Consider the following 17,047-nt stretch of genomic DNA (forward strand, 5'->3'; position numbering starts at 1 on the left):
ATTGTATGTTTTGTCCTGTCTCTGTCCTGTACAGTTACTTTGGTTTAATGTTCCCTAGAGAAATTACAGTTTATAGTACCGTACCAACATAGTGCTATGTACAGGACAGCTTTACACCTCCTCTTCATTCCTCACCACCCTGGAAATACTGGTTTGTTCTCCATTATTCTAAGAGGTACCTATAACACAAAGAGGGTTACATTCTGGTAAACTGTAGGATGAGTCATTTTAAATCTAAATTAATTTTTAAAGTTTAGATTACCACTTGTCTCTATGCCTAACACTGGCTTAGGGACAGAATAGTCTGTATGTACAAAGCTTAACCACGTTTTTCTTCCTCATTTCATGCCCCACCATGACCACCAAATTATGTATCATGGCTCCTACTTTTGGGAATCTTACCTTCTAAGAGGAATGTTAGATTTTCTTATGTCTAAATAAGCAAGCCATTCTGTTACTGTCACTAATCTGCAATTCTAGACCTGCATAAACATTTCTACTGAGACAAATTTAGGTTTTCCAAAATATCTTCCAATCTATTGGAAGGACCTGCACATAAGAAATTTAATGTCCTGCTTAAGTCAGAAAATTAATAATGAGTTGACTTTGACTTCTTTCCCATAAAATGCTTTGTTCAATGGTAATTATTCACATATAGCCTTTTCCCCATGTTTTGATATGACCTGGTAACTTGGATTGTGACCCATACTTGTTGGAACCTTTTTGTTCTAAGTCTTACACCTTCTTTTGCACAAGTTGGCATTCATAGAATGAAGAATGTGATCATAAAAGAAAATAATGAAAATCCTTTAAAAAGCGGTGACTAATAGTAAAGGTCAAATATCCTTTCATGTTTGGAGATTGAGGTTGTTGTGCAGAGGTAATAAAATGTCAAGCAAATTTCTGCTGTTCCTATGTCTTGTTAAAGGAGAATGCCTTCTGAAATACGATGAACATAGCTTCTAGTTAATGGTTGTAAATCCCTATATTGTTAATATGAAAACTTCTTAGCAAATTGTAGTCTGTGAATCAGGGTTCTTGAGGTTTTTCCCCCTAAGAACCTGAAAATAAAATTTCCCTTGAGCATTAAACTCTAAGTCAATACATAATGGATGAGATTAGAGTTCAGCAAGTATGTCTTAAAAAGCAGGATGGCTTCCAGGTAGATAGCATAGACGGTATAACCTAATCAAAGATATGAACAGATCTGAATAAAGTATATGGCATTCAGAAAGGGAGAGTAGATTCACATGAATTCATGGAAAAGGAGAGTCAATCATTGCAAATATGTGCAATACTTATCCAGGTGGTGTTATGGGATGAGGGAGTCCAAGCCAAAAAATAAGGCCAGTCAGGTCCTGGAGGCTGATAGATCGCTGCAATGAAGGTAGATGCAAGAGGCTTTCTTAGCCTGTTGCCATTTATCACTAGAATCTTATAGCAGAGTTTAGTCTCTGCTATCCCAATTTCCCCAACAACTCTCAGATTATAGAAGGTGAGGGAAATTGACTGGGAATATCTTCTTGTATAGACTTTTTAAGTTCAATTTATGCTCCCATATAAGTACTTAGTTATTTATAATCTCAGAATTAGTTAAGTTCCTGAGGTGTAGGCTCATTTAGATATCATTCAGTGTCTTGTATCTGTATCAAACAGTAATTTAAATTTTGAACAAGCTAAATCCAAACATTTACTTTAGTTTAGGGGAAATCTGCATTAGTAATAATAACTTCTTTGTGAATTAAAGGTTAGTAAAATATTTTAATTTCCTGCTGCCCTTGACTTGACGAATGTCACGCTCAATCCACTGTTGCTGTTATGATGGGTATTTGAAATGGAAAATCTGTTTCATTTGTTGAAGATTTCAGTCTCTGACTTTAAAAACCTCAGATGCTCCCTTAGACTGTGTGTGTATGCCTGACTTCAATACTCTGAAGTTTCACCTCTTGTCAATGAAAACTGACGTCAGCAAACTAATTGGCTCTTCTTGTGCGTAGGTACCCTGACATGCCCACCGCAGCTGATGTTGTGAATGCTTTAGATCAACAGGCACTTGCATCCATCCTGAGAACATACGGGGAGGAGAAGCATGCCAAGAAAATCGCTTCAGCAATCGTTCAGGCACGCAGCCTCTACCCCATCTCCAGAACCCAGCAGCTTGCCAGCATCGTTGCAGGTACCCTCATTAATTCTGAACAGTGTCTGAAAGGAAAAAAAAAAAATATATATATATATATAAATCCCCCAAACTCCCAGAGGGATTCATTTGTACTTAAAAATCATGCAGGATTGAATACTGCGTATCCTTTTTTCCATACGGGCTTTCTTTTGGTTTTGCAAGCTTCCCCCCTCCAACACCTCTCCCCCACACAATTTAAGAAAATATACTGTAGTTGCTGATTAGTTGAGCAATAGATTGCTTTTTTATGAGAGGTAATTTATCATTTGTGCCTACCAAGGTGAAACATGGAATGACAAGTGCAGAAGAATTTCTTGATCCATCACAGTGGTTGATAAGCATTCTGTATAAGATCTGACATTACCTCTCTTAGTTTCACATTTCTGCATTTTAATATTTTGGGCAAAAGGAGAATTGCATTGCCCAACTGCTAAAATAAAATCTAGTGACTCATACATCTATTCTAAACAACCAGCTAACAAAGGGTATGTGATGTATAGGTTATTCCATTTTGTGAATGCTAACTAAATCAGCCTGAGGGGCTTATTGAAACATTTCATCTTTTCTGCTGTTTGCCACCATAAACCTCTTGAACTTAAGTCTAGCTAGGAGGCGCTTTATTATAGCCTTTCTGTTTGAAGCCAAAGTTGTTTCACAGCTGTGTTCCATGATGAAAGTTTTCCAAGGCAAAAATACAACTCCTGCAGTTATTTAACAGAATTCCAGTGTTAAATTCTTCATCTTGTTGGGCCATCTGAAACCCTACATCATTTTTATTTACTGACTGTATTAGGATTTCTTTTCAATGGCTTCTATTAAGTTACTTAAGTAGCTAAAGAGGTAGAGAAAATGAATAATTGTGTAGCTTCTAAAAAGAACCTAATATTGGTTGCCTCTGTCTTAATATTATCTATAGTTTAAGGAATAAAACTTGATTATAAATTTATTCAAATCAAGATTTAGAGATCATATAGCAATTGCTTTATGATATAATTTGATAACCCTATATTTTACTTAGTTAGGATAATAAAATATAAAGAGTTGACCAAGTATTTAAATTTTTAAAGCTTTATACATATCTCAAGACCCTTCCAACTTAACACTGAGATTCCTGTTGTCAAGTAAGAGCAAAATTCTTGTGGCTTTTATGATCATAAAATATTCCATGGTATTTTTTCCCAAAAAGTTTGTGCTAGCAGACTGGTTAGTGTACTCACTAACCATTACTACCTTACCTTAGCCTTTCTGTCATTCTTTAGCTGTATATGTAATTCTCTGTCTCCCATATGTTTATATATGAGAAAATCCATATAGGGCTAAAGGCATCTTAGAGATCATCCAGTCAAAAAACCTCATCTGATAACTGAAGAAACTGAGCCTCATTGAGGGTCAGTAGTTTCCTCCAAGGTAGACAGTCTAATTAATGGCAAAGCCAGTACTAATCTAGAATTTGGAAGCTCATGAATTTGAGGCATAACTGGGAATTTACCTTTAAGATATTGAGTTAACTCTTTTGTTTCAGGGTCCTAATCTGCAAACTTGGGGTAATGACACTGTGGAATTACACAGAAATTAAATCAAGACATAAATAGAAACAGTTTAAGTATTTTCAGAAAGAGTATGATGTGAAAAACTTATGAAGGCCATGAGAAATGATATCATAAAAATAAGAATACTCATATATGTGTAGACTTTAATAAGTGCCATTAAAAGATTGAGTTCCCCATAATAAATCCATTTTTATGGCTCATATCAGCCCATAGCAATACAAATTTATTTATGATATAATTCTGTGGAAAAGGGAAAAAACAGAAATAAAATGGGTTTGCATCTTGCACTCCTTTTTTCAAAAACTGTTTTGGGAGAGGCTGCTATATGCCAGGCATTATACAGAGTACTAGCAGTAGAATGGAGAGCCGATTAGAGCCTCTGTTCAAAAAGTTTACTGACTGGTAAGTGACTGAATAAAAACATAGTATAGTAAACATAGTTCTTCTACTTATACTGTAGATCTGAAGATCTACTTATACTGTAAATCCAAAGTTTTGATTTTGTGAGTAATAAAAAAGTCGGTACATGTGGAGAATTACAGAACCTATACATATATAAATATATATATATATATATATATATAGAGAGAGAGAGAGAGAGAGAGAGAGATATTTGAGTCTTAATTGCAGTTCTACAAAGTCCATTCTTACATAAACCACACCCCATGGCATGCCTTCTATAAGCTCTGATTTTATTTTTATTAAAATGAAGCTATAGTTTAAAGAGACTTACAAATCAATCTGAACATATTTTCTAGATTTTCATAATTTTTCAGTCTTTCATAATTACCTCAGGTACATCTAATTTGATTGATTTTTTTTACATGATTCACCTTTATCAGAGTCTCCAAAGTGTCTACATTAGTTTTCATAGGCACAGCAGATGTCTTTCGTTTTGCATTCATATTTCACCAGTTTGTGTAATATTTGATGAAATTAATTGATGGCAAAAGTAAGTGCTCTGGGCTGGGCTATAAGGGTATAGCTCTTTTGGTGGGAGCAGGACTATATAGGAATGCTCAGAGTAAAATACTACCCTGGACAGTTGAACAGAGAAAGGGATTAATTTGTCAAGTCCCTTAAATGGAAGTCCCTTAAGAGAGCGACTCACAGAGGGAATGTAGAAAGCAATAGAGGGCCCAGTATTAGTTTCCTATATTAGTTTCCTAGGGCTGCAGTAACAAAGTGCCACACATTTGATGGCTTAAAAGAACAGAAATTTACTCTATCACAGTTCTGGAGTCTAGAAGTCCAAAGTCAAGGGAGTAGCAGGGCTCTAGAGGAAAATGCCTGCTTGACTATTCCTAGTGTATGGCAGCTGACAGCAATCCTCGATGTTCCTTGGCTTGTATATGGTATTGCTAAGTCTCTGCCTCCACTATCACATGGGATTCTCCCTGTACCTGTTTTTGTGTCCAAATTTTCCTGTTATTATAAGGACATCAGTCATACTAGATTTAGGGCCCAACCTAATAGAATGTCCTCATCTTGATGATATCTGCAAAGACCCTATTTCCAAATAAAGTTATATTCATGGTTCCTAGTAAACACAAACTTTGGGGGAAACTATTCAACCTGGTACAGTTCCTACGCAGTATCTGTATTTAACAAACATGTATTTTGGCAGGCTGTAGTATGCTGTGACTATATTTGGACATCTTTTCTGGTTCTAATAAAATCATACTAAGTATATTCAAGATTATCAAGCACTCTGAGATATATACTACGGTTCCTGATACAGAGTAAAATGCATATATTGATGGAAATACTAAGTCACTTACTTTACTTTCAAAAAGCTAATAATCCATTAGGACAAGGGAGACCACTACACTTATAATCACAGTATACATAGTAGAATTACATAATAATTCAAGTGATTAAGTTGTAATTTATAAGACCTAAAGCCTGGGGCCTTTTGCTAGTACAAGTAACTACAGCTCCAGTATTCTGCCATATCATATGAGTACCTTAAGACAGGCTTGAGGCTGCAGATTGGAACAGGACCCTTACAATTACCATGAATTACTTGGTGAATTACCAAATTAGTACTTTATAACTCCTAAACAACCTGTGGGACTTCACTATTCATACACACTATTTAGAACTAAATATAGTCAGAAATTTTAATATTAATATCTAATACATGCTAGTGTTCCCTCCAAAAATAATTCATAAATAACAAATTGCACTTTGTTAAGCCTAGTTTATGTTCTAATATGGTTATAACTAAAAAAAAAAAAAAAAAGTAGATTTATGAAATCTAAAACTTGAAAATAACCTGAGGGGACTAATTTAATGTAGAACCAAACTAATAAATGATCATCTTGCTTTAGCCTTGTCATCTCCATCTGTCTTACTGCTCCTTGTATTTCCATGAAGAGGAGCACATTTCAGTCTGAAACTGCTAGTTCCATATATAGAGACCTAAAGTCTTTAGAAAGGATGAATTCCTTAGAATAAAATCTGAATTCCTTTACATGGTTTGTAAAGCTTTTCATGGACAAGCTCGTACCTCTCTTTTCATTTTCATCTTTCTTGCTCTCCGGAGTAATCTCTGCTCTAACTGTAGTAAAGTTCTGTAGTCTCGTCTTTCCTGCACACCAGAGTCACTCTCACTTACGGGCCCTGTGTATTATTAACATTAACACCAAAGGGCTCAAGCCCTATCCTTTCGTGTAGCTAATGCCAGCTCATCCTTTGGAGCATAGTTGAAGTGTTTTTTCTAGAAGAAAGTTTTTTCTAGCTCTACACAGATTAGTTGAGATGCTCTTCTCCATGCTCCTATAGCACTGTATTTCCCTGCCATAGCACTTTCACTTCTATTACTTGCTTCCTATTTAACTTCTCCCCTAGACCTATACTATTTAGTACAGTTGCCAGTAGCCACATGTGTCCATGGAACTCTTGAAATGTGGCTGTTCCTAATTGAATTGTTCTATATATAAAATACACACCTTAATTTGAAAAAAGAATTTAGTGTATCTCAAAAATTTATATGTTCATTCTGTGTTGAAATGATCATATTTTAGAAATTATTGGGTTACATACAGTATTAAAATGAACTATACCCATTCTTTTTACTTATTTAAGGAGGATGTAGAAAATTTTAAGTAATATATGTGGATCACATTATATTTTTTTTAGACAGTCCTGCTCCAGATGATAAGCACTGTGAGGGCACTGTCATGACTGTGCCCCAGCACTTAGCATGGTTTTGGCCCTTGGAAAGCATTTGGTAAATAATTTTTTAAGGTTAATATATAAAATAAACAAAATTACATCAATCAGGAAGGCTCTGCTTCTATAAAGCTGGTATTCAGTGAAATAACATCACTATAACTAAAAAATTGGTGTTCAGCCTTAGAGGTCATACCAATATGCTTCAATAACACTAACACTGATATACCCAAGTAAATTAGAAAAAGCACATTGCCTTCCCAGTACTTTAATATATTCATCTTTAGGGCTGAAATGGTATTTTTCCTCTCTTAATCTTTAGAGGTGCTGTGAAGAAAAAGTAAACTAATGAAATATTTTCATTAAGAGTTTTTAATAATGGGAAATGGTACATATTAAAATATCTCAAGCTCTCCAGGAAAAAGAAGATTTAAGTAATTTTATAAAAAATAAAATGGCTGTGGTCTAGAATTAATGTATGTTTTAATGTTATAGTCTTAAAAATGGCATTGGTTCTAGACTTGCCTCTGAATATTTTCTCAAGAGGCTGTCCGTATTTTATTCCATACTCCATTGCTCTTCCCATCCTCTGGATACATCAAGGGAAACTTAATTATTAAGTGAAATTTAGTTTAATGAAGAGATTTTATTTCAACTCCTGGTTCTGCAGCTTGCTTTCTATGTAAACTCAAACAGTTCTAGGCCTTCTCTTTCTCATCTTGAAATGGAAGTAGATAATATTTATGAGGGCACGTGGGTGGCTCAGTTGGTTTACCTGCTGCCTTTGACTCAGGTCATGATCCCAGAGTTCTGGGATCAAGTCCCACATTGGGCTCTTTGCTCAGTGAGGAGCCTACCATCTCTGCCTCTGCCCCCATTCTGCCTGCTGCTTATCCTCCCTCTCTGACAAATAAATAAGTAAAATCTTTTTAAAAAATAGTATTTATTATAATGATCATTTGTTACTTTTTTCATAACCCTACTATGTTTTCCTTAAATTAATATTGAAATTCACTCACAGTTTTCAGCTTATGCCAAAATCAAAGTATGTCTATCACTTTTCAGATCATTGGGATTTAGATTCAGATTCACAAAAATAGAAAATCATGCACTGATAATCAAGAAGTGACAGAAGGCTTACAATATCAATGTTTTAATGTGAATGGAGTTGGGGGGGAAGCTTCTTAGCTATGTTTGGTTCTTGTTGATTAAATATATAGACTTTATTATTCCCTGACTGAAACTTTTATGTAACCTTTATTCTGACTCATGAACTGGGTACATGGCCAGAACTTAATGAATGCTTGTTGAACAAATAAATCAATAAAAAGATGTGTACATTCCCAGCCAAAGTAAAAATGAAAATTCAGGGGGAAAAAAGTATAAGTTGTTAGGTATTACTGAGAATCAATTGTACTCTGCCCTTAACACTGAAGAGGGGGGAGACCCAAGCATCAAAGTATTCAATATAAATTAAAACAACTTGAGGAATAAGTTGAAATTCTCTAGGACATGGATCAAACATTCTCAGGCTCTTTGGTTCTGCTATGTATTTGCTTTGTGAACTTGAATAAATCACTTGTTTTCTCTGATCCTTATTTCCTCATCTGGAAAAGAAGAATAACTAATTCTTGCTATGACCAATAAATGAGAGGTATATAAGAAAATTCTCTGTGAATTTTAAAGTGCAAATCCAACTGTAAGTTTTTTCTTTTTCTCTCCATCCAGACCTGGGGTAATCCAGGGAGCAAACAGTTACATTCATCAGAACCATGACTGTGGTCTTATACCAATGATTACGTGTCCACAGCCAAACAGTGTGATCTGTGATAAGCTAATTGCTTCATCCCAACCTGCTCTTCCCTTAGGGATTATGCGACTTTTAGAAAAAAGAAAAATCATCTTTTGCTGCCTTGGTACATATAAGGTTTATCTTTCCACAGTAACCAATAATAGCTTATGCCTCAGTTTGTATCTGAAATCATCTTTTTCCAGCAAATTTTTTGTTCATCTGGAGAGAAATATTCAAAGTACAAAATAAATAAAGTGCAGCATTCATTAATAGTCATTGCCATCAAATTTTAGTGGAACTGTTTCCCGATGAAGTTAGTGAGATTAGCTTGCCATCCCTTTATTGTTTTAATAACCTACATGTTGCTTCCTCCATCTTCCCCCAAAAGCACTCTGAATACTAACATTGCCGTGATTAAGAAATAAATGAAGATGTCAGGGAGTTCAGTTGTCACTCTGGTGGAAAATGGTATGGTCAAACTTATAGTTAAATTTGGATGGCTTGCCTGTGAGTCATAGTTGTCATTGTCACTGCCTATGATAATGCACTTATTCTGTCGTTTAAATCTCTTGAGTTCAATCTGTTATACACTGTGTACATTAGTATGGTAACTTCATGCCAACTAAATTATCAAATGACATTTTGTAAGTAAACTTATTTCTTATTTTAATAAGTAATCTTTCCAAGAGACATTCTGTACAAGAAGCCCAACTCAGAAAAGAATGAAATGTGAACAAAAAGAAAAAAAAAAAAAAAAGAAAAACCTGAAAATCTCTTCCTTATAAAAAAAATCTGGCAATTCTCAGTTTGAAGTATCAAGTGGGGAGCAAGGATTGCTCTAATCCCAAGTGACGGTGACCCAGCCCTTATTGAATGATGATGATGATGATGATAACAATAAATGCCAGCTAACACTTACACTGAGCACATACGGGACACTATCCTAAATTATTTTTATGTATTAACTCAAACCTCACCAATAATCCGTAAGGTCTGGGCACCTGGGTATCTCAGTCATTAAAGCGTCTGCCTTCGGCTCAGGTCATGTGGGATCAAGCCCCACATCCAGCTCCCTGCTCAGTGAGAAACCTGCTTCTCCATCTCCCACTCCCCCGGCTTGTGTTCCTGTTGGAGGCCACGGCATGGTTGGGAGTCGTGGATCAAACCAGGCCTTGACTTGTGTCTCCTTTAAAGTCCGCCTTGACAAGGTTAAGGACGGGAAAGTTGAGTAACACTGAGAAGGGGTCTGTGCTATGTGTCGTGCGCTCGCCTACGTGACTTCCCACACGCTCTCCCTTACAGAAGGGAACAATGTGGTCAGAGTCATGAATTCTTAGTTGGTCCTTGTTGTTCCTGTACTTCCCATAACCTACTCCCTGGTTGATTGTCTTGCTAATGGCATTAGCAGAGACTACCTGGCATCACGAGGTTTGCTTGTAGTTAATGTAAACTTGTTATAGAAACCTGCAGTCATCTTGACTAGGTACTGATGTATTACTCCTCCTATTGTGGTCTGCCTTATAAATGATTGTAAGATGTGGAATAAAATCGGCACTGTTGGATATCCTCCTCAGTGTCCCTCCTGCCCCCATCTCTTTGTCTCTTAATTTCTTTTCACCATCCTCTTACCCTCACATTTCCTGGTAGATTGGTCATGCCGGCTGCAACAAGTGGCACCCGAACAGGGACCGTGAGCACGTTTCAAAGGAGACACAAGTCAGGGCCTGGTTTGAGCCATGACTCCAACCATGCCGTGGCCTCCAACATGTTCCTCTCTCCCTGTGTCTCTCTCTGTCAAACAAATAAATAAAATCTTTAAAAAAAAAAAATCCTAAGGTCAGTACTGTTTTTATGCCTATTTTATACATAGGTAAACTGAAGCACAAAGAATCTTAAGTAACTTGTCTCTTGTCAAATGGAGCTGGAATTAGAAGCTAGTAATCTTACTCTAGACCCTGTGCCCTTACTTAGGACACTACCCTAGATCTTTTCTTATGCTTAAGGTACAGTATGAACTGGTGATAGAGAATGCTGATAACTCAATCTTCTAGGATCTCACATACTCATATGGGAGACCATCATAAAAGCTGCTCACTTTGTTACCCTGTGATAAATGCTGTATATAATAGAGTCATGAACAAAAAAGGTAGGAGAACCTAAAAAGAGAGAAGTTGATTTTGATGTGGCAGGAGGGTTTGAGTTATTGTGGGGAGGGATTAGGTAGAAGTTACAGAAAGGAGACCTTTGGTTGAGTCTTTTAGGAGAAATGATGGCTATTTATAGAAAAGTCCCTTCTACCCAGTAGATACTCATTAACTGCAGATGTGAAAAAACAAATGAATAAATAAATGAAAAAGCAGGTGAGCTTTCAGAGGGCTGAGGAAAGTAGAAGACAGGCAATTCAGGGTCCAGTTCCAGGACTAGAATTCTAAATCCCTGGAATTCTTTCCCATTATCTTGGTATCTACTCCCTAATTGTGACCTTGAGTTGGGTCAGGTGTTTAGAACCATAGTTCTGCATAATCAGGTTCTCTAAGTGTTACTGATTATAGCTGAATTTCAGACTCCCTTTCTGTGGAGCCAGAGAAGGGAAATGCATCCCTTTACTTCATTGCTCCATGTACTTGTGAAAATTAAAGTGATCTGCTGGTATTGTATGTTCTTCACGTAGCAGTGTTCATATTGGTATTAATTTTGAAAAGATGTGTATAAATAGCCGGACCATCTTGTCCTTATCTTTATTGGTTAAAAAAGAAGAAAGATTATTTGTTCATGTAACTAGTTATTCAGAACTCTTAACAATTTGGTACTAGATATTTGCAAGAGCTTTCAATTTAAGAATTAAGATCAGGCAGTCTTCTATATTAATTGTACTACGATCTTGTTTTTGAGATTGAGATGTATCAGATCTCGTCTAAATGGGAGGTATAGTAACATATCTTTACTTCACTATTAAAGTATTGAGAGGATCAACAGTCTGCAGTGCTTTTCCTAAAAGGAGGTTTCAGACATCAGCCATTAAATTTATATGATGGGAACATTTTTTTTGAAGACAAGCATCTGCTTTCATTTTCAAAGTTTAAATGTTTAAATCATCCCAGAAGAATGTCAAAGAAAGAGAACCCCAAATGTTAATAGGTTGATAAAGATCAAAGATTATATTTCTAGGGCTGGGGGTAGAAATAGTGAATGAAAGAATAGTTTTGATGTCCAGGCTTTAATCGTAACTGAAAACTAACAAAAATACTTCCAAATTCTTTTTTCTTCTATCTTTTTTTTTTTTAATTTTTTATTTTTTATAAACATATATTTTTATCCCCAGGGGTACAGGTCTGTGAATCACCAGGTTTACACACTTCACAGCACTCACCAAATCACATACCCTCCCCAATGTCCATAATCCCACTCCCTTCTCCCAAACCCCCTCCCCCTGGCAACCCTCAGTTTGTTTTGTGAGATTAAGAGTCACTTATGGTTTGTCTCCCTCCCAATCCCATCTTGTTTCATTTATTCTTCTTCTACCCACTTAAGCCTCCATGTTGCAACACCACTTCCTCATATCAGGGAGATCATATGATAGTTGTCTTTCTCTGCTTGACTTATTTCGCTAAGCATGATACGCTCTAGTTCCATCCATGTTGTTGCAAATGGCAAGATTTCATTTCTTTTGATGGCTGCATAGTATTCCATTGTGTATATATACCACATCTTCTTGATCCATTCATCTGTTGATGGACATCTAGGTTCTTTCCATAGTTTGGCTATTGTGGACATTGCTGCTATAAACATTCGGGTGCACGTGCCCCTTTGGATCACTACATTTGTATCTTTAGGGTAAATACCCGAGAGTGCAATTGCTGGGTCATAGGGCAGTTCTATTTTCAACATTTTGAGGAACCTCCATGCTGTTTTCCAGAGTGGCTGCACCAGCTTGCATTCCCACCAACAGTGTAGGAGGGTTCCCCTTTCTCCGCATCCTCGCCAGCATCTGTCATTTCCTGACTTGTTGATTTTAGCCATTCTGACTGGTGTGAAGTGATATCTCATTGTGGTTTTGATTTGTATTTCCCTGATGCCGAGTGATATGGAACACTTTTTCATGTGTCTGTTCGCCATCTGGATGTCTTCTTTGCAGAAATGTTTGTTCATGTCCTCTGCCCATTTCTTGATTGGATTATTTGTTCTTTGGGTGTTGAGTTTGCTAAGTTCTTTATAGATTCTGGACACTAGTCCTTTATCTGATATGTCGTTTGCAAATATCTTCTCCCATTCTGTCAGTTGTCTTTTGATTTTGTTAACTGTTTCCTTTGCTGTGCAAAAGCTTTTGATCTTGATGAAATCCCAGTAGTTCATTTTTTCCCTTGCTTCCCTTGCCTTTTGCGTTGTTCCTAGGAAGATGTTGCTGCGGCAGAGGTCGAAGAGGTTGCTGCCCGTGTTCTCCTCAAGGATTTTGATGGATTCCTTTCGTACATTGAGGTCCTTCATCCATTTTGAGTCTATTTTTGGGTGTGGTGTAAGGAAATGGTCCAATTTCATTTTTCTGCATGTGGCTGTCCAATTTTCCCAGCACCATTTATTGAAGAGGCTGTCTTTTTTCCATTGGACATTCTTTCCTGCTTTGTCGAAGATTAGTTGACCATAGATTTGAGGGTCTATTTCTGGGCTCTCTATTCTGTTCCATTGATATATGTGTCTGTTTTTGTGCCAGTACCATGCTGTCTTGATGATGACAGCTTTGTAATAGAGCCTGAAGTCCGGAATTGTGATGCCACCAACGTTGGCTTTCTTTTTCAATATCCCTTTGGCTATTCGAGGTCTTTTCTGGTTCCATATAAATTTTAGAATTATTTGTTCCATTTCTTTGAAAAAGATGAATGGTACTTTGATAGGAATTGCATTAAATGTGTAGATTGCTTTAGGTAGCATAGACATTTTCACAATATTTATTCTTCCAATCCAGGAGCATGGAACATTTTTCCATTTCTTTGTGTCTTCCTCAATTTCTTTCATGAGTACTTTATAGTTTTCTGAGTATAGATTCTGTGTCTCTTTGGTTAGGTTTATTCCTAGGTATCTTATGGTTTTGGATGCAATTGTAAATGGGATTGACTCCTTAATTTCCCTTTCTTCTGTCTTGCTGTTGGTGTAGAGAAATGCAACTGATTTCTGTGCATTGATTTTATATCCTGACACTTTACTGAATTCCTGTATAAGTTCTAGCAGTGTTGGAGTGGAGTCTTTTGGGTTTTCCACATATAGTATCATATCATCTGCGAAGAGTGATAATTTGACTTCTTCTTTGCCGATTTGGATGCCTTTAATTTCCTTTTGTTGTCTGATTGCTGAGGCTAGGACCTCTAGTACGATGTTGAATAGCAGTGGTGATAATGGACATCCCTGCCGTGTTCCTGACCTTAGCGGAAAAGCTTTCAGTTTTTCTCCATTGAGAATGATATTTGCGGTGGGTTTTTCATAGATGGCTTTGATGATATTGAGGTATGTGCCCTCTATCCCTACACTTTGAAGAGTTTTGATCAGGAAGGGATGTTGTACTTTGTCAAATGCTTTTTCAGCATCTATTGAGAGTATCATATGGTTCTTGTTCTTTCTTTTATTGATGTGTTGTATCACATTGACTGATTTGCGGATGTTGAACCAACCTTGCAGCCCTGGAATAAATCCCACTTGGTCGTGGTGAATAATCTTTTTAATGTACTGTTGAATCCTATTGGCTAGTATTTTGTTGAGTATTTTCGCATCTGTGTTCATCAAGGATATCGGTCTATAGCTCTCTTTTTTGGTGGGATCCTTGTCTGGTTTTGGGATCAAGGTGATGCTGGCCTCATAAAATGAGTTTGGAAGTTTTCCTTCCATTTCTATTTTTTGGAACAGTTTCAGGAGAATAGGAATTAGTTCTTCTTTAAATGTTTGGTAGAATTCCCCCAGGAAGCCATCTGGCCCTGGGCTTTTGTTTGTTTGGAGATTTTTAATGACTGTTTCAATCTCCTTACTGGTTATGGGTCTGTTCAGGCTTTCTATTTCTTCCTGGTTCAGTTGTGGTAGTTTATATGTTTCTAGGAATGCATCCATTTCTTCCAGATTGTCAAATTTATTGCCGTAGAGTTGCTCATAGTATGTTCTTATAATAGTTTGTATTTCTTTGGTGTTAGTTGTGATCTCTCCTCTTTCCTTCATGATTTTATTTATTTGGGTCCTTTCTCTTTTCTTTTTGATAAGTCGGGCCAGGGGTTTATCAATTTTATTAATTCTTTCAAAGAACCAGCTCCTAGTTTCGTTGATTTGTTCTATTGTTTTTTTGGTTTCTATTTCATTGATTTCTGCTCTGATCTTTATGATTTCTCTTCTCCTGCTGGGCTTAGGGTTTCTTTCTTGTTCTTTCTCCAGCTCCTTTAGGTGTAGGGTTAGGTTGTGTACCTGAGACCTTTCTTGTTTCTTGAGAAAGGCTTGTACCACTATATATTTTCCTCTCAGGACTGCCTTTGTTGTGTCCCACAGATTTTGAACCGTTGTATTTTCATTATCATTTGTTTCCATGATTTTTTTCAATTCTTCTTTAATTTCCCGGTTGACCCATTCATTCTTTAGAAGGATACTGTTTAGTCTCCATGTATTTGGGTTCTTTCCAAACTTCCTTTTGTGGTTGAGTTCTAGCTTTAGAGCATTGTGGTCTGAAAATATGCAGGGAATGATCCCAATCTTTTGATACTGGTTGAGTCTTGATTTAGGACCGAGGATGTGATCTATTCTGGAGAATGTTCCATGTGCACTAGAGAAGAATGTGTATTCTGTTGCTTTGGGATGAAATGTTCTGAATATATCTGTGATGTCCATCTGGTCCAGTGTGTCATTTAAGGCCTTTATTTCCTTGCTGATCTTTTGCTTGGATGATCTGTCCATTTCAGTGAGGGGAGTGTTAAAGTCCCCTACTATTATTGTATTATTGTTGATGTGTTTCTTTGATTTTGTTATTAATTGGTTTATATAGTTGGCTGCTCCCACATTGGGGGCATAGATATTTAAAATTGTTAAATCTTCTTGTTGGACAGACCCTTTGAGTATGATATAGTGTCCTTCCTCATCTCTTATTATAGTCTTTGGCTTAAAATCTAATTGATCTGATATAAGGATTGCCACTCCTGCTTTCTTCTGATGTCCATTAGCATGGTAAATTCTTTTCCACCCCCTCATTTTAAATCTGGAGGTGTCTTCGGGCTTAAAATGTGTTTCTTGGAGGCAACATATAGATGGGTTTTGTTTTTTTATCCATTCTGATACCCTGTGTCTTTTGACAGGGGCATTTAGCCCATTCACATTCAGGGTAACTATTGAGAGATATGAATTTAGTGCCATTGTATTGCCTGTAAGGTGACTGTTACTGTATATGGTCTCTGTTCCTTTCTGATCTACCACTTGTAGGCTCTCTCTTTGCTTAGAGGACCCCTTTCAAGATTTCCTGTAGAGCTGGTTTGGTATTTGCAAATTCTTTCAGTTGTTGTTTGTCCTGGAAGCTTTTAATCTCTCCTTCTATTTTCAATGATAGCCTAGCTGGATATAGTATTCTTGGCTGCATGTTTTTCTCGTTTAGTGCTCTGAAAATATCATGCCAGCTCTTTCTGGCCTGCCAGGTCTCTGTGGATAAGTCAGCTGCCAATCTAATATTTTTACCATTGTATGTTACAGACTTCTTTTCCCGGGCTGCTTTCAGGATTTTCTCTTTGTCATTGAGACTTGTAAATTTTACTATTAGGTGATGGGGTGTGGGCCTATTCTTATTGATTTTGAGGGGCGTTCTCTGAACCTCCTGAATTTTGATGCTCGTTCCCTTTGCCATATTGGGGAAATTCTCCCCAATAATTCTCTCCAGTATACCTTCTGCTCCCCTCTCACTTTCTTCTTCTTCTGGAATCCCAATTATTCTAATGTTGTTTTGTCTCATGGTGTCACTTATCTCTCGAATTCTCCCCTCGTGGTCCAGTAGCTGTTTGTCCCTCTTTTGCTCAGCTTCTTTATTCTCTGTCATTTGGTCTTCTATATCACTAATTCTTTCTTCTGCCTCATTTATCCTAGCTGTTAGAGCCTCCATTTTTGATTGCACCTCATTAATAGCTTTTTTTATTTCACCTTGGTTAGATTTTAGTTCTTTTATTTCTCCAGAAAGGGCTTTTATATCTCTCGAGAGGGTTTCTCTAATATCTTCCATGCCTTTTTCGAGCCAGGCTAGAACGTTGAGAATTGTCATTCTGAACTCTAGATCTGAGATATTACCGATGTCTGTATTGATTAGGTCCCTAGCCTTCGGTACTGCCTCTTGTTCTTTTTTTTGTGTTG

The 17,047-nt window shown here is 36.8% G+C and overlaps 1 protein-coding gene across 4 annotated transcripts in view; it reads left to right on the plus strand.

Annotated features, from left to right (window-relative positions):
• METTL15 (methyltransferase 15, mitochondrial 12S rRNA N4-cytidine) overlaps positions 1-17,047 on the plus strand; it is a 229,569-nt gene that overhangs the window by 156,226 nt on the left and 56,296 nt on the right. For 3 of the 4 annotated variants that reach the window (XM_059138610.1, XM_059138611.1, XM_059138609.1), the window contains exon 5: positions 1,998-2,176. In XM_059138610.1, coding sequence (XP_058994593.1) covers positions 1,998-2,176 — 179 coding nt within the window. The remainder of the gene's footprint in view (positions 1-1,997; positions 2,177-17,047) is intronic. The other variant, XM_059138614.1, reaches the window with a different exon arrangement.

The sequence above is a fragment of the Mustela lutreola genome, chromosome 1, assembly GCF_030435805.1.
Source record: "Mustela lutreola isolate mMusLut2 chromosome 1, mMusLut2.pri, whole genome shotgun sequence".
Classification (NCBI taxonomy): domain Eukaryota; kingdom Metazoa; phylum Chordata; class Mammalia; order Carnivora; family Mustelidae; genus Mustela; species Mustela lutreola.